This window comes from Mytilus edulis, chromosome 1, assembly GCF_963676685.1.
Source record: "Mytilus edulis chromosome 1, xbMytEdul2.2, whole genome shotgun sequence".
In the NCBI taxonomy this organism is placed as follows: Eukaryota; Metazoa; Mollusca; class Bivalvia; order Mytilida; family Mytilidae; genus Mytilus; species Mytilus edulis.
In genome coordinates, this window is record NC_092344.1 from 55568080 (window position 1) to 55591607 (window position 23528).

The following is a 23528-nucleotide window of genomic DNA, read 5'->3' on the forward strand; positions in this document are numbered from 1 at the left end:
ACACCTAATCAAATGGCAAAATCATAAGCTCAAACACATCAAATTAATTGACAACTGTCATGTACCTGACAGGCATTTTCTTATGTAGAAATGGTGGATTAAATCTGGTTTTATAGCTAGCTAAACTTCGCACTTGTATGTCAGTCCCATAAAATTCAATATTGACTGATGTGAGAACAAAACAGACATAATGGGTAATATTGTCAAAAATAGGGGTACAGCAGTCAACATTGTGTTATCTTAATCGACATAAAAACAAACAAATTTGTAAACAAAACACTTAACATGGCAGAATAACACAATGACGGATGTATAAGTATAGCACCACATCATATGTAACAAAGAAGTACAAAAAGTCATATAGACAAAGTACATTTATAGCAAAAATGAAAGACAAGAATACAAAACTTATAGAACAATAACACAATGATGTGATGTACAAGCACATAGTCAGGTCATATATAGAAAAACAAAGTCATATTAGCAAAAATAAGAGAAGATTGCAAACATTATCTCAAAACAATAACACTGACGGGATGTACATTTTAGAGACACGTCCAATGGATACCACAAAACAAAGATTAAACAGTAAAAGTAATATCCACATAGACAAATCATCTAATATTACACTTTATTAAGATAATAAACAACGCCAGTATCCATTAATTACTTCATGACCATCGTGTATTATTTGTGAAGTTGATGTGGAATATTTATCAACAAGTTCTTGGTACCTTCCAATGAACTTTTAGAAAAGGACGAGACGTTATTTGACACCCCTGGTTCATCAACTTTCTACTCAACATGTTGCTGCAAGCTCTGGAATACCGAAAAGTTGGGGAAAATGTATATCCCATCTGAGACTACTTTAGTAGTCTCAGATTCCATATGCAGGTGAAGTTGGTATATTGCTTCTAAGGTGGGGGACAAATATTTTCAAAATTAAAATCGTCTGGTTTGTCAAAGATTCTGGTACTTATATGACTGTGTATATCAAAATCGAGATATTAGTCTAAAAATGAGGCGGAGGAAGTTGTGTCTGTTTTTTCTTTAATTTCTAGTTCTAAGAGATATATTAATGGAACCAAATCAGCAAAGTTTGGATTGTTAATGGAAAGAACACCATCAATATATCTGAATGTGAGATTAAATGACCTGGCTTCTTTGATCTTTTTGTTTTTGAAAAGTGTCTGAAGGAACTCAGATTGTTTGACCAATTCTGACAAAGTGTCTAGTTCAGCTTCTCTCGTTTAGCCCATGTCCTTGTGTTGGACATCCAACATTTTAAATCATGGTTTCAATTGATATGTTTGGGGTTCTATAAACTTAGGACCATGATATATCCTTTTTGAATATTCCTCTGAGTATTTTTGTGATTTTACTTTTTATACTTGTCAAGAAAATAACATAATTTGTGCAATGTGCATGAGTCTTATATCTGTTCTAAAAATCTAAATGATGTTATTGTTAAAGAAATCTTTAAAATTAGAGTTATCTGTCTTTGTCTATAATTGTAGATGTACCAACTAAAACCAATGCTTTATATGTTGCAATTTTTAAATCTATTTCCCACTGATAAATTTAAGCAATCTTTACCCTTCATTGCTTACAAACACTTTGATTAGTCCAACTAGTCCAAAAGCAAGGCCTAAAAATAAGTTAACTTGTCCAAAAATGTCAACTAATAGGAGTTATTGTCTTTGAAAGACGATTCTAATAATAAAAAAGCGGGAGGTTTGTCATGCCACAAAACCAGGTTCAACCCACCATTTTTTTCTTGAAATGTCCGGTACCAAGTCAGGAAAATGGACATTGTTCTATTAAAGTTCGTTTCTGTGCGTGTTACATTTTAATGATGTGTTTCTGTTATGTCGTAGTTCTCTTCCTATATTTGATATGTTTTTCTCAGTTTTAGTTTGTAACACAGGCACTTGTCTCAGAAAAAATTTCCTATATACCTTGTTATAATAAGGTATATAGGAAAATTTTTTCTGAGACAAGTGCCTGTGGTTTGTAACCCGGATTTGTTTTTTTTTCGCAATCGATTTATGAATTTCGAACAGCGGTATTCTACTGTTGCCCTTATTTAACCATTTCTTTTATTTTTTGGCATAAACTATGATAGAGAGATTTTTTTTATATGCATGTCTAAACATGCATTAATATATATTAAACATCAAAATAATCACTCATTTTGATGCAAGATTTACACAAAACAATCTATGTGAGCGAATCAGATTCTTCGGAACCTTATGTTCATTGTTCAGTCAATAACATGAGACATGCTAAAGCTTCTAAAACTCCTACATCTTCCATATTTTATACCTAATAACATGAATAACCGGAACTAACTAAAACAACCGACAATATTACATACCACACCAAGCACCTATAATCGACTCCTTAAAGAAAACAGACAGATAATCAAAGAACAAACAAAGAACAAACAATGTATGGTCAAGATTGCCTTACTTGGTTTAGACACAATTTATGTAATAGATGTTAAATAAATTTAGGTGCCCAAAAACCAACCTACTATAAGGGAGCTATCATTTGATTTTAATCGGGGGGGGGGGGGGGGGGGGGTGGGGCTAGGATGAAATTTGAAAAAAATAGGCAGGACGGGAGTTTTGAGTCAGGATGAGACACTTTGCTATAAAAAAAAAGCAGGATGACATTTTATGTAAAAAAAAAGTCATATGCAGCACCGAATAGAGACAAATAAAAGACAGGACAGAGTTTTCAACTAAAAAAAATGCAGGACAAAATATTTCACCCCACACCTCCATCAAATGGTATATTCAGTTGTAAAATTTAAATACGAGATACACCTGCATCCGTGATGAGTATTAAAAAGTGCGAAGTTTTGGATTTATCATCTTTACTATTTGTTTTTTGCGTTTTTAAATGTTTTTCCATTGAGCATGCTGAAAAGACATAATTGTTGAAATGTGTAATAAAGTAAGTACTGCTAATGTTTTTTAATGTCGCCTCCTCAATATTTTTTTGACTCACTATCAAGTGGCAAACTTTTTTTCTTCAAATTAATAGAACATCGATAGATTCGATTATTTTTTCCAATTTTTTTCCCATTTTACTTAAATATCTGTTTATATTGTTCATATATTGTTGTCAATATACTAAATTTTATGAGACTGTCGTACAAGTGAGAGGTTTTCACATCGTATTCAAACTGGGAAGCAGGTAATGGAAAATTGACGACCGTTGCAAGAAAAACATTTTAGAATGCACTTTTATTGAAAAAGTCTTGTTACAATAAAAGGTGGAGAAGGAAGGTAGTTTGCTGCCCCATAAATAGCACATTGCTTTAAATCACACGGACTTTCACTCCATTCATATCGTATGCCACCAATAGCATGATGACTTAAGCTGCAATTTGATGTATCCAAGGTTATACTTGATGTATCATGACTCTTAATTGGTGCATTGGTCCAACCATAATCATGTGCGTATGCATGACAAACTTTATGAGATAATGAACAGCATATCTGTAATAAATATTGAATTTGAACGATGAAAGATTTAAATATTGTTTTTAACTTTTATTGATAAAAAATATATTGTTTATACGTCAATTTTGCTAAAATTGTGAGACATTTTCAGAGGCGGATTTAGGGGGGAGCAGCGGTCCGCCCCCGTTTTGGTAAAAATAATTCGTTGCTTATATAAAGAATCACTGAAGCGTGACTAGAGAGGTCCCCCTCTTAGGTAGTCAGTGGGCCCCCACTTGTGAAAATTTCTGGATCCGCCACTGATTTTTATCAATTGAATTAATTGGAAGCACATTCAACTTGACTTTTTAAACCGTCACGAATCTTGCTTATTTGACATCTGATTAGTGAACAGTTAGAGGATTTAACATTCAACAGACAGCTGTCAACTTTCAAATCGTCCAAAGACTAGGAATTTTAAAATTTTAATCTGCCATCAACTCCCAAAAGCAAAGAAATTTAGGTATCAAACTTTTAAAGCTGACTCATTGCCGAATGCTATACGATTACACATAGTTGCTTATATCAACACCATCTGGATTGTGATAGACCGTTGTCTCATTGTCAATCATACCTCATTTTTTTTTATTGTCATAAAGACTCCAAAATGTATATACAATCCGATGGTGTTTAAGCTTGAGTGTTTAAGAAGTTAACCTATAAAATTCATTTTCTAGCGTTGAACATAAAGATCTTAATAACTCACTTGGAATCCGTTTGTGTTTCTTACATCAATGGGCGATCTTCCATTGTCGTATTCTATCGTAAGAGTATTACTATCACGATGTAAGGTATATGATGAAGGATATGGACCCTGATAATCAATTCCACTTCTGTTATAAGCAACTGCTAAAGCTCCTAAAACTAAACGAGCTGCTACATCATGCTTCAGACGAGGATGAATGCTGTGAAAATTAAGTTTATGTAAATCATTCAAAGCAATTAATGGCGTAAAAATAAAACTAGAGGCTACAAAGAGCCTATGTCGCTCACCTTGGTCTATGTGAATATTAAACAAAGGAAGCAGATGGATTCATGACAAAATTGTGTTTTGGTGATGGTGATGTGTTTGTACATCTTACTTTACTGAACATTCTTGCTGCTTACAATTATCTCTATCTATAATGAACTTGGTCAAGTAGTATCAGTGGAAAATGTTAGTAAAAATTTACAAATTTTATGAAAATTGTAAAATATTGACTATAAATAAATCCTTAGGGGTCAATTGACCATTTTGGTCATATTGACTTAATTTTAAGTCTTACTTTGCTGTACATTATTGCTGTTTACAGTTTATCTCTATCTATAAAAATATTCAAGATAATAACAAAAAACGGCAAAATTTCCTTAAAATTACCAATTCAGATAGATCTTGACCTGATAAACAATTTAACCCCGTCAGATTTGCTCTAAATGCTTTGGTTTTTGAGTTATAAGCCAAAAACTGCATTTTTTCTAGCCATGGCAGCCATCCTGGTTGAATGGACGGGTCACCAGACACATTTTTAAAACTAACTACCCCAAAGATGATTGTGGCCAAGTTTGGATTAATTTGGCCCAGTAGTTTAGGAGGAGAAGATTTTTGTAAAAGATTACTAAGATTTACGAAAAATGGTTAAAAATTGACTTTAAAGGGCAATAACTCATAAAGGGGTCAACTGACCATTTCGGTCATGTTGACTTATTTGTAAATCTTTAATACTTTGCTGAACATTATTGCAGTTAACAGTTTATCTCTATCTATAATAATATTCAAGATAATAACCAAAAACAGAAAAACTTCCTTAAAATTACCAACTCAGGGGCAGCAACCCAACAACAGATTGTCCGATTCATCTGAAAATTTCAGGGCAGATAGATTTTGACCTGATAAACAATTTCACCCCATGTCAGATTTTCTCTAAATGCTTTGGTTTTTGAGTTATAAGCCAAAATCTGCATTTTACCCCTATGTTCTATTTTTAGCCATGGCGGCCATCTTGGTTGGTTGGCCGGGTCACCGGACACATTTTTAAACTAGATACCCCAATAATGATTGTGGCAAAGTTTGGTTTAATTTGGCCCAGTAGTTTCAGAGGAGAAGATTTTTGTAAAAGTTAACAGACGAAGCCGGACGACGACGACGGACGACGGACGCAAAGTGATGAGAAAAGCTCACTTGGCTCTTCGGGCCAGGTGAGCTAAAAAAAAGTGTATAGACATTATTCCCTGTGCATACTTATCTTCCTGAATATTTTTCAATATATCAATTATCATCGACTGTTTCTATATTGACCATGGTAGTTTCGAAATTTGCTTAGCTCAGCCCAACCAGATCCAAAATATATTTTTGTCTGAGTCAAAATATCTTTTTTTAATATTTTTTTCGAAGCTATCACCACAATATCTTTTTTCATCAATTGCGGAACAGATTATTTATTTTTTGAAAAAAACATACCCCCTTGAAATTAAATGGTTGTTTCTTGTAGGCTATTGTCTATATACCAGTCAATTACCAATTTGAAAAAAAAAATAGTAAGGTTTGGTAGAATAGTTTCTTTTGGAGAAAAATAACCTGTGACGGGTGTTCAAACAAGGATACAAATACTTACTGTCCACGTGGTGATGCATAATCGGGGAGGTCTAATGCAACAGCCATAAAGACATTCGTTAATCGATCATTTGGAACTCTTCCATGATTAGCTGTCTGTGCCCATCGCACTAGTGGAAAGCTACCTATTGCAGATGTATTTCTATTCGGTGCTAACTGAAATTAATATAATCACGAACAGAAAACGAAATATAGATTTCAGCTTTAAATATCATGCAAATTTCAGTAAAGAGATCATTGTTAGGTGTCATTGTTTTTATTGATTATTTAAATTTTCACTTTTGCTTGAAATAATGTTTGTTATGCATGACACGGTGGGTATGGTTGTCCTGCGAGAGAACGTACTGTGCTGGTGATTCGGTCCTGACGGGTGCTGGTGATCAATGAAAAAATGTAAACAAAGACGAAAATGATGATTTTTGACGTTTTCACTCATAAAAAATGGAAGAAAACAGTTGAGATTTTTCAATTTCGTTTCTTATGTGTTCATATATAAACCATTAAAAAATTGACCCTCTAAACTGTTTCAGTAAGCGTAACACAAAAATGCTCATTTTCAGAAAATCTCGAACTGAAAAAATAAAACAAAAATGCTCATAGAGTCCGCTTTCTATACCGCAATCCACACGACAAAACAATTTTGTGAAAAAACATTGCAATTTCTTAAAATTTAGCATTTTCTCAATTTATGCATGTCCTGATACTGTGCTGGTGGGTCCTGTCATTGTGCTGGTGGGTCCTGATACGGTGCTGGTGATTTTGGATAAGAAGTTGGTCATATTTGAAACAAATGTTACAAAATCAATAAATTGGGCAGATAATTGTTGCCAACAGGATCTATGACTCCTATTTTAGCTCTTGTGCATCCATTTGGCTGTTTAATATGTGTTTTCAAATGATCTTAACTTGTATTACATAATAACATAAAAGGGCAACATCTTTCGTCCAATATCAGATAACAATATATAGTATCTAAAATAAGTTAAAAATTCCACAATACTATATAATTCATTTTATGTGTCAATTTGTTCGAAAAGTCGAAAAGAAGAGAGTTTAAGTTAATGTCATGATTATCTGTCGCTTTCTAGAGCTATGCTTAGCATTTATTTCAGATGACATGGACTCCTCACCCTGATGACCCTGCTGCCTTTCATAACTTCATCCGTATACATATATTATTAGATAAACGAAAGGCTGCAACTGGTATTTTTGTATTTAAAATGATTCGTTGTAACGAGAATATTTGTGGTGAATGGAAACTGTGAGGGTCAAAATCTTAAATTGCTTATAAATGTTGCTGGACCTAGTTTCGTTATCTGATCCGAATTTTCTGAAATGTGCAAGGTAGATAGACATTTTGATTTGTTTACTCGGTAATGAACCCTTGTGTTGATCCCATGGTAAACATAACAAAAATCTCTGTACAAAGGTCTGTGAATTTTCTACAAAAATAGTGATTTTATTTTCACTAAATTCTCTTTTTTCTACTAAATACAATAATGAACTATAATAAATAATAATGCTTTGCAAGAAGTTTCCCCTTGATATATGCACATTTCGTAATTGACATTGTCATAAACCGTACACGAAAAGATAAAATATTGATATAAGTACTTAATTTGCATCTTTGAACCCCCACCCCGGCTTGTTTTTTAGGAGCCTGGGGTGTCTAAAAATGGTCGATTACAGACAGCCGAGTACGCATTTTACTTTCCAGGCGTGTTTATGTTTTTTAAATATAAATTAAGGCTACATTTTAATATAATAGTTCTATGAATTCACAATATAAAAAAATGCAGAAAAAAAATGAATGAAGTGAAATATCTTAGTAAGGAGTCATAACTACAGAGATGGTGTGTTTGACACACAAAACTTAAAAGCTTAGTGATATTACCAATATTAAAATAAAAGTGTATTTTAGTTGGGTATTTTTTCCATTTACTCATTTTCAATTATAATCAAGGCACATTTGATTTTTATTCATGAAAAATATTTAAATATAAAAAAGTAGGACACATTGTTCACTTCCTCCCCCGTAATTCTTTATCAAAAATATTTATTTTGAAATGAAAAAGCTAAGAAATCTTAGGTTTTTTAGTGTTTTCTAGGTTATCTCGTCTTCATTCTCTGACATATTCTAGCTTGCCCTTTCATAAAATAGTGATTTTTTTAGTGTTTTATCGAATTTTCGAAAAACAAATACCTGATAACCGCTTAGACAAAAAAAATATGTTGGAAAAATCTTACAGCAAGTGATTCTTAATAGCCTCGGTCACACCTTACCGGATAGCTCGAACGGACGCCTAACGGATAAAAAAAAAGTTATCCGTTGACAAAATTTGTATCTGTTGGGAGTCCGTTGGTGTACTAACGAACATGTAACGAATGCCAAACGGACACTGAACGTACGTGAAACGGATACGTACCGGACAGAATGGACGTCGAACGTACATCCAACGGACGAGTACCGGATAAAACAGACACCGCTATGGAAGCGTAACGGATAAAACGGATGAACAAAATAATCTGAAAATTAAAGGCAATAAACCATCTAAAAATTAAAGGCAATAAACCATGAGAAATTTCAATTGGCATTTGTCCATTTTACATCCGGTAGTCATCCGTTTTATCCGTTATCCTTCCGTTAATATCCGTTTTATCCGTTAGGCGTCCGGTAGACATCCGTTGGTGAATTGGTCTACCGGATCTCCAACGGATGCATAACGGATACAAAACGGACGAGTACCGTACAAAACGGTTGCCTAACGGACGTTCAACGGACATTTTATCCGTTGGACGTCCGTTCAAAGTTTGAACATGTTCAAAATTTTCCACCGGACAGAACGGACGTCAACGGATAAAACGGACGCTTAACGGACATGCAACGGATATGGACGGACGCCTAACGGATAAGAACGGACGTCCAACGGACATGAACGGATTGAGAAAAAGTTATCCGTTAGGCGTCCGTTCGAGCTATCCGGTAAGGTGTGACCAAGGCTAATATAAGATACATTTTAATTTTACAATCCACCTTTAAAATTTTACCGGAAACTCTTCCAAGCTTTCACTGTAACCTCGCTCTAACTTATCCCCCTCCCCCCAAAAAAACACCAAACAAACAAACCCGCAATACTATTGTCATTCTTATAGTCAACACTCAATTGTTCACAAACAAATGTGTTTTAAGCTGCTAAAGACATGATTCAAACGCTCAGAAAGTCCTTTGTTCTATATTTATGCAAAACCTTTCACATTTTTATTTTATGGGTTATTGTTGAAGGTCGTACGATGACGTATGGTTGTTAACACATACTTCCTTTGGTTTCTTATTGACATTTGTCCATTGACAACAAACATACCACATCATCTACATTATATTAAGTATTGTATAAATTACAACGTATTTTGGTGATCTTGCAAAATGATCGTAATCCCGAAAATCGTAAACATATTTTCTTATCTTAAAAGGGGGCAAGAAGGGTTCCATTAACAGGCCAATAAATAAGATTACAGTTAATTTCATTTTTTTTTTAAATAGGGGTATTTTTTCTCTCATAATAACAGTAAACAGATTCACAACAATGTCAATTTCAAGAAAGCAGACAACAGCTAATTAGTCAACAACAGTACAGCATCAATGCTCTTGAATATATGCCACTTTTAACTAAAATATAAAAGCACAGAACCAGGACATAGGAGCACAGAACCAGGACCGTTTTCTTATCACCAGCACAGCGTCAGGACAATTCCGTTTAACGAACTTGCATGACTTTTGCAATATAATATTGTTGTAATATACTTTGCATGGTACTTATGACACATCAGAGAAAAATTAAGCAACAAAACAGTCGTTTTATTGCCGTTCTGATACAATGTAAACAAACCCACCAGCACAGAATCAGGACCCACCAGCACCCGTCAGGACCAAATCACCAGCACAGTACGTTCTCTCGCAGGACAACCATACCCACCGTGATGAGGGAAAACACTCCAAAATTTCCAATCCTGCAAAATTTTAGAAAAATAATATTTGTGTTCTCATTCAGTTACTTGGGTAGTTTATTTGTATTTTCTTACCTGCACAAATCCGAATGGAAACATAGCATCAACAGTTTGTAGAGAAGCAGAATGGAACTTAGAGCGCCAATCGTCTATCATTGCTGGAAATCTGCATGAGTAATCAAACGCATTTGGTGAATTAGCTTCCCCTATAAAATCAATTGATGTCATATATGTTCAAGAACATGAAGGGGACTTCAAGGATAAAAGTGATAACATGATTTCAAGCAAAGCATGAAAACGAGGTCTGCATTTAATCAGCTTGTTACATGTGTATTGCTCCACCCTGTTTTTATTGTCAGGTTGTAACATGTTAAATACCCTGTCTATACGTCCGGAAACTAGAAGTCCTTGTGAGCTAATGTTTGTTTTGAAACCTCCCTGTCTTTAAAAAAAGTAAAAACTAAAAAAAAATCCTATCAAGCTTAATGATTATCGGAACTTCTTCAAAACCGATTTATTAACAATTGAGATATAATTTAAAAATGTTTTTCAAGTTTCTTTGATTAGCAAATGCTTTTAAATGTTGTAATGATTCAAGAAAATTACTTGTTACATATGCTAAATAGTGCCTGATAATCTGTTTTAACTAAGATAATTGTAGAATATATATATATATATATATATATATATATATATATTTTAATATATAAAGATACTAAAACAACCTGTTATGTAAGGAAATAAACGAGCGATCGACTGAATTACATACGATGAAAAGTGATATCTTATGGTAAATGCTTTTAAATGTTGTAATGGTTCCAGAAAATGACTTGTTACATATGCTAAATAGTGCCTGATAATCTGTTTTAACTAAGATAACTGTAGAATATATATATATATAAAGATATATATATTATATATATATCTTTTAATATATAACGATACTAAAACCAGCTTTTATGTAAGAAAATAAACAAGCGATCGACTGAGTTACATACGATGAAAAGTGATATCTTTTTGTAGAGTTGTCATATTAAAAGTAGTTAAAGGGAGTTCTCAATTATGTTTAATGTTTAGAACTTTACACAATTGCACAAAGCACAATTGCAGAAAAATGTTATTTAAAAACTTATACAGTCACAAATAAATATCAAACATAACATACGCAGTGTACATGTACAACCTACTTCTTTCAGTTTTCTTTTTTAATAACACATACAATTTTAATTTTTATACCTTGATACCAAAGGGCTCCATATATTGTAGATTTTAGGAAAGGGTGAATCATACCATTCCATAACACGTTATTAGAATGTTGATTCACCGGCGATCTGAGAAAAAAAAATCTGATTGATAGACAGTGACATACATTATGCACGTGAATATGAAGAAAAAAAAACATCTTTAAAATTCTGAAAATGATTTTTCTAAAAAAAAATTAAAAAATCTTTTTTGTTTTCTCGAAAAAGAAACGGGTGGGTATTTAATACATATGGTACATAGTCAAGATGTATGAAGTTACTGAGTCTGTAATGGCTATACCTCCCTGAATTAGTACTAGCTATGTTTGATGTTTTAAAAAAATATATTGCACGCTTCAAAGGTGATTTGTTGAGTTTTTGTAAATGAAAAATGCCTTCATTTAAAACACTTGAATTTTGAAGAAAGTATATATCTTTTATTTAATGGAAATTTCAAAATTTTAAGATTTTCTATAAGAAAAAACAGCACATTAGCCCGCATCATTATCCATAAATTGGTTTTGCGTAATGCAATATAAAAAATTCGTAAGACTTCCGCCGAACCTAGTCTCTCGCCTACTTTTGCTGTTAATCGCAGGCTCAACAAAATGAGAGAAAAAATCAATAAAAATATTCCTCTCGATTCTATCTTTTGATTGTAACAAGCTTCTGTCCAAGTTTGGTAAAAATCCAGGATAGTTTATGAATCTAATACATGTTTAAAAAAAATAACTGCAGACTGTATGTTATATTAACTGGAAGGAAATTTTTAACAAAATTTCCTTTTAGAAACTAGCTTTTGATCCTAAACAAGCATCTGTCCAAGTTTGGTACAAATCCAGGACAGTATTAGACAGTTATTAAAATTTTATAAACTTTAACCACAGAGTGAATGTATTGTATCCTGGCTGAAAAACTAAGTCCATTTATAAGTAAAATACGGAAAAAACAGGACTTTTTTACAAAATTTACTTCCGGATACTATCTTATGATCATAAGCAAGCTTCTGTCCAAGTTTGGTAGAAATCCAGAATAGTTTATTAACCTTGACTAACTCGGGTGCGTCTATTTTTTGTGTTGGATTATGTTGGTTTATTTAATGTATCCGGTTTTGTTTTTTTCCTGTAATTCGTTAATACTTTAGTTTTATCATGTATATCTTTTACATAGTCATTTTATAAAATTTACTGTTTGCAAAAGTATAAATTATTCTAAATAATAAGGATGTTCGTATCCCAAGCAGAAAACACTGGCCGTATTTGGATCAGATTTTTTGAACCTTTGCTGTTCAACTTCGTACTTGTTTTGGCTTTCGAACTTTCGTATCTGTGCGTCACTAGTAAGTCTTGTGTGAACGAAACACACTCAAGGCGTATTAAATCTTAAATCTGGGGCCTTTTGTTAGCTATTATTCGATTGTTTCTTTGTCCAATACGTTCTCCTATTTATTTGTATTGTAGTCCTGTTATGTTGTGTTGTCATTTTAATGTTATATTTAACATTGCCATTAAAACAGGAGGTTTGGCATGCCACAAAACCAGGTTCAACCCACCATTTTTTTCTTTTAAAAATTGTCCTGTACCAAGTCAGGAAAATGGCCATTGTTATATTATAGTTCGTTTCTGTGTGTTTTACATTTTAACGTTGTGTTTCTTTTGTGTCGTTTGTTTCCTTTTATATTTGAGTGTGAATTCACATTATTATAAGACGTGTCACGGTACTTTTCTATCCCAAATTCATGTATTTAATTTTTATGTTATATTTGTTATATTTTTTATTCTCATCGGATTGTGTTTAATGCTTAGTTCGTATCTGTGTGTGTTACATTTTAATGTTGTGTTGTTGTTCTCTTATATTTAATGCGTTTCCCTCAGTTTTAGTTTGTAACCCAGATTTGTTTTTTTCTATCGATTTATGAGTTTTGAACAGCGGTATACTACTGTTGCATTTATTTCTTAAGTTATAAAAATTTCAAAAAATTTAACCACAGAGTGAATATTTGTGGACGCCGCTGACGACGCCGACGGAATGAAGGATCGCTATATCTCGACTTTTCGACTAAAGTCGAAGGCTTGACAAAGAGCAATATTATATATAATTAATCGTACAAATAACATTCTTACTGTAAAATCAATAATCTAGACATTTACTAAAACACTTTGACCACGTAAAATGTATATATTCTTACGGACTTATGTGTCTTTGTGTTGAATTGCATTTCTGAAGAGCATCTGTTGACGACCATGCTTCTACCGGAGTACCTCCCCAATCTGACTCTACCAATCCAATAGGATAACTAACATGAGATGATAAATATTTTCCGAATAGCCAACAAACAGCTGAGAAATATTTGACAGAAGCTGAAATTATATCATTTTCAATTAAGAAATTTGTAGGATTAGTAATGAAGCATTTGACTTGTTAAAATGATATATACAGTATCCGTGTGACCCGAGGAAACACGACTTATATGGCGAACAAGATTTCCGAAAAGCGTGTTCGACTTAAAACTGTATTACCTCAAATATCAGTACTTTGAAATTATAACTTTACGGAGTATCAAAGAATGGACTACGTTACTAAAGAAAATTACTAACATATCTTGTTTTAGTGTTAACCAAATTTATATATCAGATAAAATAAGATGAATATATTGATGAGAGAAGAAATAACGGATACAACGTGGAACTTTAATTATCATTGATAATTTTAACTTAATAAAGAAGGGAATAATAGAAACGATTTTTCGACAACAAAGTGCACTGAAACTTGTACAATATAATAAAAAAGTATACCCGTTTCCAGAAAAGCGTGATTGTGGCCCAAAGGAATCGATCAAAAAATGTTCTTGTGTAAAAATTAGTTTATTAGAATCTCTGTGCAAATGGTCAGAATTGATAATTAATAACAATAAAAAATGTAAATGCTTTATTCTGCACGTGCTTGTGAATGATTTGAAGTTGAGAAGTGAGTATAGTATACTTGTAAAGTATAAAGATAAAAGTAATTGTAAATAGAAATTTGTTGATAATTTGGTAAGAGATCGAGTAGTAAAATAGTCATACCTTCTTGTCGTATCAGTCATATAAGATAAAAGACGGAAGCAGATGTGAAAACGGAAAAAAATGGTACTAAAAAAATCAAATAAATCGAGAAAAAAAAGAATGACAAAAGCCCCCTATTTCCCCTAGGATGGGGATCTTAATCAATGCAAGTTGTTCTATTACGCACTTATCGTATGAAACCAAGAAACCGATACCAACTGGATGTAGTGTATGAAAGGCAAAGGGGTCAAAATTCTCACATTGTTATTCTGGATTAAAAATTTTGTAACAATTTTCATGTAACTCTGTAATTAAATATCCTAAAAGTTTATTTTGCAACACTGAAACTCTATAATTGTAAGTTCCTATTAGATGTTGGGGTGTATTTGTGGTATGTTCATTTGGCATTTGGAATGTGAACATTTGAAATTCGATTTTAGTATATTGATTAATGGTATCTTGCATTTTTGTTATTTGAAAATGATTCTTGTTAATTTGCTGACGTGCATCGAAATACTTTATTTTATCTGAATATTTGATCTAAATTTACTCATAATCAACATGTGATTGTTGGTTCTTATTTCGTTTTAAAACTTGTATGTAAAAACCTGAATAGACCTGAACATATAGTTTTTCAATTCATTAAAATTTCAGTAACTTTAAAAAAAAATTCAATTATGCGTATGCATTTTCTCAATCAAGTTTAGATCTAACTTAAGAACAATAATTGAAAAGAATGGAAGGTTCTTGAAATCCTATAAACAAATTTATTCATACTTCATTAAATTTTGTTTCATTTTTTCACTGGATTTTTCTTCAAGTGCCAATTTTGTTAAACGAAAATGTAATATAACATTTAAAGTAAAAACAAAAGTACAAAGTCCAAAACTGGCTTATACACATTTTCTTATATCTATTATATTATGTTGATATCGGGCAATTACAATGTTCATGATAGTTTTAAAAAAACATTCTGAGCAACCCGTCAAGTTGGGTCATTGGTCCATTTTTTCTAGGTGTAAAAAGTCAGACCTGCCAGAAAACAGATAATCAGGATACAATTCACATTTTACAAATACAAATTACAAATTACAAAAGCACATATCACAAAAATACTATATAAAAAGACCTATGGAACATCATAATTAGAATTAGAATTACAGAAGTAGAGAGTTTTAAAGTCGGAGTTGACCCTTTGGCTTTCCATAACAAACACATTTCATTATTTTGTCAATGTTGCTTTGTGAAGTTCAAATAACTTAAGTTATCGACAAAAATTATGATTACCGCTTCATATTACGTTTGGTATTACACCGACTTAACATATGTTTGCTAAGGGAAACAACTCCTACACACGGTATCTTTGCCTATCCAAAGCAGGTTGCAAATCCATTATTAAAATCACACTTTTAGACCTTTACATTAATCAACAAATTCATGTTGAGCGTATAACAGTTCTATATTTACCTGATGTTGGCAATAGCCATTGTTCACCTATATTTCTCCTGGTAAATTCTGTGAGCGGAGTTGTTGACAAACGTGGTTTAGCTTTAAATAATCTAATATCCTGGTGACTTGCAGTATCCATGACCTCATCTGTTGCATTAGCGAGCTGCATAACATATTTGAAAGATATTTTATGAGTTTTATTATATTTGTTTTTATACAATTTAATAAATTCTTCATGAGAGTACTTAGTTGCCATTGTTTTTAAAAAAAATTAATAAAATATGATTACAATGAAAAAATCTATGTATATATTTTTTTTATCAATTACCAATAGCATATTATTTGTTTAACAAATAGGTTATGTGTACTGTCCTATGTTGTTTTACTTGTTCGTTTTTATTCTGTGGTTAGCATGTTTAAATGTAATATTGTATTGTTTACTTGTGTATTTCTCTGTCTTGTATGTTCTTGCATTTATTTGTACTGTATTCCTGTCATATAATGGTGTCCTTTTAGTGTTATATTTAACATTTTCAATGAAGTGCGAGGTTCGGGTTGCCACAAAACGAGGTTCAACCCACCATTTTTTTTTCTCAAAATATCATGTAGCAAGTGAGGAAAATGGCAGTTGTTATCTTATAGTTTGTTTCTGTGTGTGTTGCATTGCCGATTGTTTTTTGTTCACTTCAGTGTTTCTGTTGTTTAAATCTTTTTCTTTTATAATTGATGAATTTCCCTCTGTTTTGGTTTGTAACCCCGATTTGTTATCTCTCAATCGATTTGTGACTTTCAAACAGCGGCATACTACTGTTGCCTTTATAAAAACATACTCACGACAAATTTATGAACTTTCTTTTAAATGTCGCTTCAAAAAAAATGCCTGTTTCCGTGGATGAAAAAAACAATATTTTTTTTACTTTCCATATGTCTTTTTCTAAGCCGTGTATACGTGGTTTCAGTATTTTACCATCAACAAAACATAACTTTTAACAAGCACTAATCCCTATATTCTATCGAGCTGATAATAACACTTGCAAAAATAAAAAAATATAAATAGGTCGAACGAAAATAAATTGAACGATTTGAAATAATTTCCTCAATTTACAAAGCTTCAAAGACACATTACAAATGTATGAAGAAGCCTTTAATCTTAAGCTACAACTGTTTTCTTTTGTCTAAAACCGCTACTAATATTTCATTGCCTAAAAATATTATGAAAAGAATTCAATTAAATACATGTCTTCTCTATACTCATGTACCTTAGCATCTAAGAAAAATAACTCAACTACAAACTTAAGTTTGTTGACTAGCTCGCTGCGTATATCTTTTCTGAGCTGCCGCTTTATTACAATACAGCAATATTATAACAACATAACATATATACAAAATACTATTTGCCATCATCTTCCAAATTATCAATATTCAAAACACACAAAATACTGTTTCGTGGCCGATCAGGAAAAACCTTTTGGAAACCTGCGTCCTTTTGTCAATGCCAAGCGAAACTAAGTGTTGGACCGCACTCATATAACATAAATGTTCATGTACCAAAAAATGCTCAATCTAACTTAATAAAAGGGAGTTTTAGTCCGAAGACTACGGCTATAAAAAATTTATAAGACAACATACAATCCAAATCCGATTACGTCTATATAGCCATACCATATATATATAAACTATATATAACAGACCATTAACAATTAACAATTGTCAAATTGAGCATTCTTTATGCTTATATGAAAAAATTTGATGTACACAGTACGAACGCAAGGCTAGAAATGATACTCATATAACTATCTATTTACCACTACAATTTTTGGCGCCAAAAATTCCTACGCCTCGGAAATACCTTACCGAGAAGACAATAAATTCACGCTTTACTGCGTGCCGCGGGAATTATCTAGTCTTCTCTATACTCATGTACCTTAGCATCTAAGAAAAATAACTCAACTACAAACTTAAGTTTGTTGACTAGCTCGCTGCGTATATAGAACAACAAAGATAGAGTATAAAGAAAAAAACTGACCAATTGGTAATAATCACAGTAATGTACAAAACAAAAACCTTCAAATAAAGGACAGCTAAACAGCAAAACATTTGAACACAATAACAATTTATAAACCTAAATGCTCTGAAACTTGTAATCGGTTAGCAACCGAATCTGCTACATAACCATCCTTACTTGAATCACTCTTCCACCTTCCGTGTCTTTTCCAACACCTGTCATTAACACCTGCATTAGCAGCCGAAGTGGCACCTCCTGACCGTAAAGAATGTAAACCAAGGTTAAGCTCTGGAGCGACCATTTTCAAACGCTTTATCATACATTCTCTTGCAGTAGTATAACTTATAGGCCTGTTAACCTTAATCAAACCACATTTATCTTTAGATCTATACAAAGGACGAAATAAATACATGTCTGTGGATATTTCAATATTCGCCAAACCAAGATATCTTAAAAACATAGAATAAGGACAAGCTAAAGACTGCCCCTTAGATACCAACACCTCATCTCCAGCTCTATACTGGTCAGTCTTACTCTTCCTAATTTTAAGTACCAAATAACCTTCTTTAATTGTGACATCATTGCATTTCAATTGACTCAATTCACTAAAACGTAGAAAAGCACTAAAACTTAACAAAATCATGACAAGATCTCGTACAACTGTTAAATCATTGGAATATTGATACATACTACATAAATCAATTAAAATATCTTTCGACACTGGATCTTTCTTGTTGACAGGGTTTTTTGCAGTTCGCTTAGCAGACTCGAGTAAATTTTTCACAAATGTGTTGCTAGTTGGATCTAACTGACCACAAATTTCGTGAGCCCACTTAACGGAGTAAAAAGCAGTGTTAACAGTACTAAATGTACCACCATTATCTAATAAATGTACAAAATATAATGCTATATGAATTGGCGATGCTGGCAAAGAAAGTAAACTATGTTCTATACAAAATCTTTTCCATTTCATAAAACCGTAATAATATTTTTTATCAGTACTTTCACTTCTGGCATCTAGTAACCGTGTAGATAAACTCCTCACTAAATTATGTAACGAATGTCCCTCTTCAATTCCACTGTCCTCCACGGCTTCGTGCACAAACTGCTCAATGTTTAAGCCTGTTCCAAAAATAAAAAACACATCAATCAAATCTTATCTTAAATGCAAGCATCGTTAATGTTCCTTGTTTCCCAAATAAACCATTATTACCTCTCCCTGTAATAACAGAATTCTCTTCTGTCAAGAATTTTTTGTTGTTTATAAAACGTTTAAAATTCCCGTTTGATTCACACAATAACACCCAATAAGGCGCAGATTTCCAAAAAGGAACTACTAAAGTACCGTTTGCCTCGTCTTCCAAAAATTTTCTAATAACTTTACAAACCAAATTAGGCGGTGGGACGACCCAATTGTTTTCGCCTTTCCAACTTTGTTTAAAAGCATCTACTGCTTCTGTACAATTACACCAAAATTTAGAATTAAATCTTGTACATTTAGTGTTATAGTCTGTGGCAAATCTGTCCACTGTATGAATACCCCATATATTATCTAAGCTATTAAAGACTTCAGTACTGATACCCCAGTCATCACAATCAGAGTATCTACTCAGATTGTCTGCCACTTTATTTTGGTCTCTAGGTATCCATTGTGTCGTAATTTTACAACTATTTTCAAAGCATAATGTGTGCAATTCACATGCTAAAACCTGAAGGTCGGTTTTCCTACTCCCGTTTTTTACTATGCTAGTAACATTCTTATTATCTGTATTAATTTGTAATGTCTGATTCTTAATCAAATGCAGAGAACTTTTAACTGTTCTATTGACTGCCTCGAGTTCACGCCATGTAGAACTCTTGATCCTCTCATGATCTGCCCAACTACCCACTACAGTGTGCAAACTATTTCTGGGCGTTATCAGACTACTGTTCATCTGAACATCGCTAGAGTCACAGACCGACTCAGCACTATTGCTATCAATAGCAGGGACAACAAATCCCCCAAAACCAATATCTGATGCATCCGTATAAGCCTTAAGATCATACAAATCTGACTCATGCAGATTCACACCCGTCTCATTCAGATCATTTACTGAATTTAACCAAAATCTAAGCTCACCAACCGCTGGAGCTGTCAAAGCAACCAGTGACTTCCAACTGGCTCTAAGAACTATACACTGATATAATTCCCTTGTCCTTAATCTTACCAGACTTCCAAAAACAACTTGCATTGAAATAATTTGTCCAACAATACAAGCAACCAGTTTTGCTCTGTATAAAATTTTCCCTTTACTGACACCATCAAGAATTTTTACAATACTTAATAACAACCTATCCACTCGCTCTTGAGTAATCTGAATTCTACCTAAATACATATCCCACACTAAACCTATCCAAATCAAGTTTTGTTGTGGATACCAAATACATTTGTCCTCAGCTATAAGAAAACCAAAATCAGACAAACTCTTTCTAATATAATCACTAGCTCTTTTAGCAGAAACTAAATCACTAGCTCCACCCAAACCATCATCAAGATACATAATTATCTTTAATCCCTGTTTTCTCCAGTACTTAACCACCTCTTTCAAAACTTTTGTAAAAATATGTCCTGCACTTGCAATACCAAAAGGAAGAACATTGAAAACAAAATAGTTAGCCACTCCGTCAATAACCCAACTAAAACCTAAATATTGCTTGTGCTCCTCTCTTATTTCAATATGATGATATGCACTTTTTAAATCATATCTAAATAGACAATCTCCCTTTTCAAATAATTCTCTTGCCACCGATGCATCTTCAAATTTAAATTTAAATTGGTGTATGCAACTGTTAATGTGCCTGCAATCTAACACTAATCTAGGTTTTTGTAATCTATTAAAAGCTACCGTAAGCGGATTAATAACGAATGGCTTATTATCAACCTTAGAAATACAACCTTTTTCTAATAATTTAGATATCTCGCTTGCAACAAAATCTCCATTGTCTCTCGAAGATTTGTTATTAGGCAAAGATACATTTTCAGGAAGTTCTTTAAAAGGTATACCGTAACCTTTTTCTATTACCTGTAAAATATAATCAGTCGCACCAGCTTGTTTCCATTTGTGTATCGATGAGCTGAGTTTACCTACGGGACTGATCAATTTCGTGGGTGTATTTAAATGTCTAGACAATTGATCTACACATTCCTCACGGTTGAGTAAACAAATACTATCATTGCCAGAATCTAGTAAGTGAGCTTTGTTCAAATTAGCTGTTTTCAATGTTAAACTTTCATCAATGAAAAAACTTAAAGAATTACTATTTCTATACACATCATTATATAACAATAAATTACTATGTGTACTTAACTTCTTATTCTTTTCTGGACATTCAAACTGCCAATGGCCTGGTTTATAACAGTTATAACACACTCCTGGCCTCCTAACTGACTTTACGCCACCACTGTTGTTACCATTATCTACTGAAGTTGAAGGTCTAGAATATGGAGTTGAACGCTTCTTTTTGGATTTTTCTACTTTCGCCTTTCTCTCTGCACGCGATGTTGCCCTCATGATCTTCCTGTCGTCTTCCGAATCATCGGCCAGCGGGTTTGAAGTATATTCTTGGACTACTCTCCAACCATGTTCAGACGAATCAGCCATTTTAACTAGTTTTTGACGATAAGCTAAAAGTTCTATACCTTCACTAATTCTCTGTTTAGCGTGAGCGGACTTGTCATCTGAAGAATCCAAACAAGATTCTGCTTCTTTTAGTGTCACGTTCATCTTCTTGTTGAACTTGAACTGGTCTTCACAGCTCTTTTTCTGGAACTTGTATGTATCTGCCGTTAAAATGTCAGTTTGAAGTTTACACATCTGCGCCTCCGAACGCTCTTTTTGTTGGTTGCCAAATGCCTGCAATCTTGACGTGAAAATTCCATCTAACTTGCTTAAGAAATCATTTTGAGACCTTTGAATTTCTTCTCCAACTATCCTCTTGACGTTATTTTCAATGTCCATGGGGTCCATTATGAGGAACTGGCACTCAGAAAGAATTTGATGTACACAGTACGAACGCAAGGCTAGAAATGATACTCATATAACTATCTATTTACCACTACAATTTTTGGCGCCAAAAATTCCTACGCCTCGGAAATACCTTACCGAGAAGACAATAAATTCACGCTTTACTGCGTGCCGCGGGAATTATCTAATTAACGCTACATAAGGGTAAATAATCGAACCTCCAAATAATTTAGTAATCAATCAGGATAAGAGTGAATGTAACTTGTAATTTCGTACAAATTTCATGCGTTTTGGATGCTTTTGTCAAATATGGAACACACTGCCACTGTTTCATATCTAAACTTTGCTGCAGATTTTGCAGTAAAGAAGATCGTGTTTCCACTCAAATACCGCAACGCAATTCAAATTCCTTTTCTAAATTGTGCATATCATAACATTGACTTCGTTTACCTGGCCTACTGTAAAAGCCATATTACTTTGCCCTGAGCACAACCAGACATCCCCGAACCATACATCTGTCAGAGTTATATTTCCAAGTGTTGATGAAGCAGTCAACGTGTAACCATGGTTTTCCCCAGGGTTATGTACAACACCTTGCCAAATTCCATGAGAGTCTACTGTAATACTTCCGCTGTGTTGATCGTCTAGATACAAATCAATCTTATCACCTTTTTTTGGAGAATGTCCCCATACAGATGCACCACGAGGTCCTCTTTGAAGTACCATATGGTTGGCGTAAAATGTCGAAAACGAAAAAGTGACTGCCCTTTCTGAAATATATTTGATGCATGTTGAAGCGAATTTTAATTACAAGTTGAAGGAACTTAAAATAATATCAATTTTTCACAATTTCTGTACAGCCACGTTTAAGAGACCCATCTAGGTATTTTTCAAATTAGTTGTACTACAATTTAGTTCAGGTTAAAAAAGCAGTTGATTTTATACCTCATTTATATTTTTTTATCTTTCATATAAAATGTTCCAACTAAATCAAAATAATTATTATGAAACTATTTATATCAAACATAAGATCAGAATTCTGTTAAGCTACATCAATGCATTGATTGTTTTATACTTTTGTAGTGGTTCTCAAAATCAGAATGTCGATAATACATGACTTGTTGCGCTATTTGTTACATTATGTTTTGCCAGATATAATATACAGTTATTTGCTAATTCCCAGTAGCTCTTAAGTGAACATTTGTGACGTAATCGACATATTGAAAAGGATTCCACTCAGGTTACATGCTATATTCTACAGACACAGTAGCTAAAACACCATTATCCTACCTTACCAATCTCATACTCCTAAATGATAATTCCATATCAGTGGAGATCGATATCAATTTTAAAGTCTTTGAATTGATCATTGCAGGTCGTCGAACACTCGACCACATGCAATCAAAATAAATAAGCAGATAGTTCTACATCTCAACTAACACAAATTTAAATACACAGTACAATGTATGTCTAAATCAATAATTAATTGATTGTCCATCTTGTTCATATAAAAACGTACTTACTTTCATACCCACTGGTCAAGTTTAAGACCGAAATGATACTGAAAAAGATGAACCACTTCATAGTTTCTTTGTTTCTGACCACGACTGGCTTCACTTTATTTAGTCCAATTTTGTAACCTTTCGAAATTATCAAGATAAGAAACCGTTATCACGAA

General features: G+C 33.0%; 1 protein-coding gene across 1 annotated transcript; it reads right to left on the reverse strand.

Annotated features, from left to right (window-relative positions):
• Positions 1 to 3239: 3239 nt before the first annotated feature.
• LOC139514364 (sialate O-acetylesterase-like) lies at positions 3240 to 23480 on the reverse strand. The gene is made up of 9 exons (XM_071303489.1): positions 23374 to 23480; positions 22301 to 22620; positions 15860 to 16004; positions 13537 to 13708; positions 11344 to 11438; positions 10183 to 10313; positions 6104 to 6258; positions 4219 to 4417; positions 3240 to 3509 (listed from the first exon to the last, which is right to left on the reverse strand). The coding sequence occupies exons 1-9, from the start codon at positions 23432 to 23434 to the stop codon at positions 3255 to 3257; spliced, it is 1533 nt and encodes a 510-aa protein (XP_071159590.1). The 5' UTR covers positions 23435 to 23480; the 3' UTR covers positions 3240 to 3254.
• Positions 23481 to 23528: the final 48 nt, after the last annotated feature.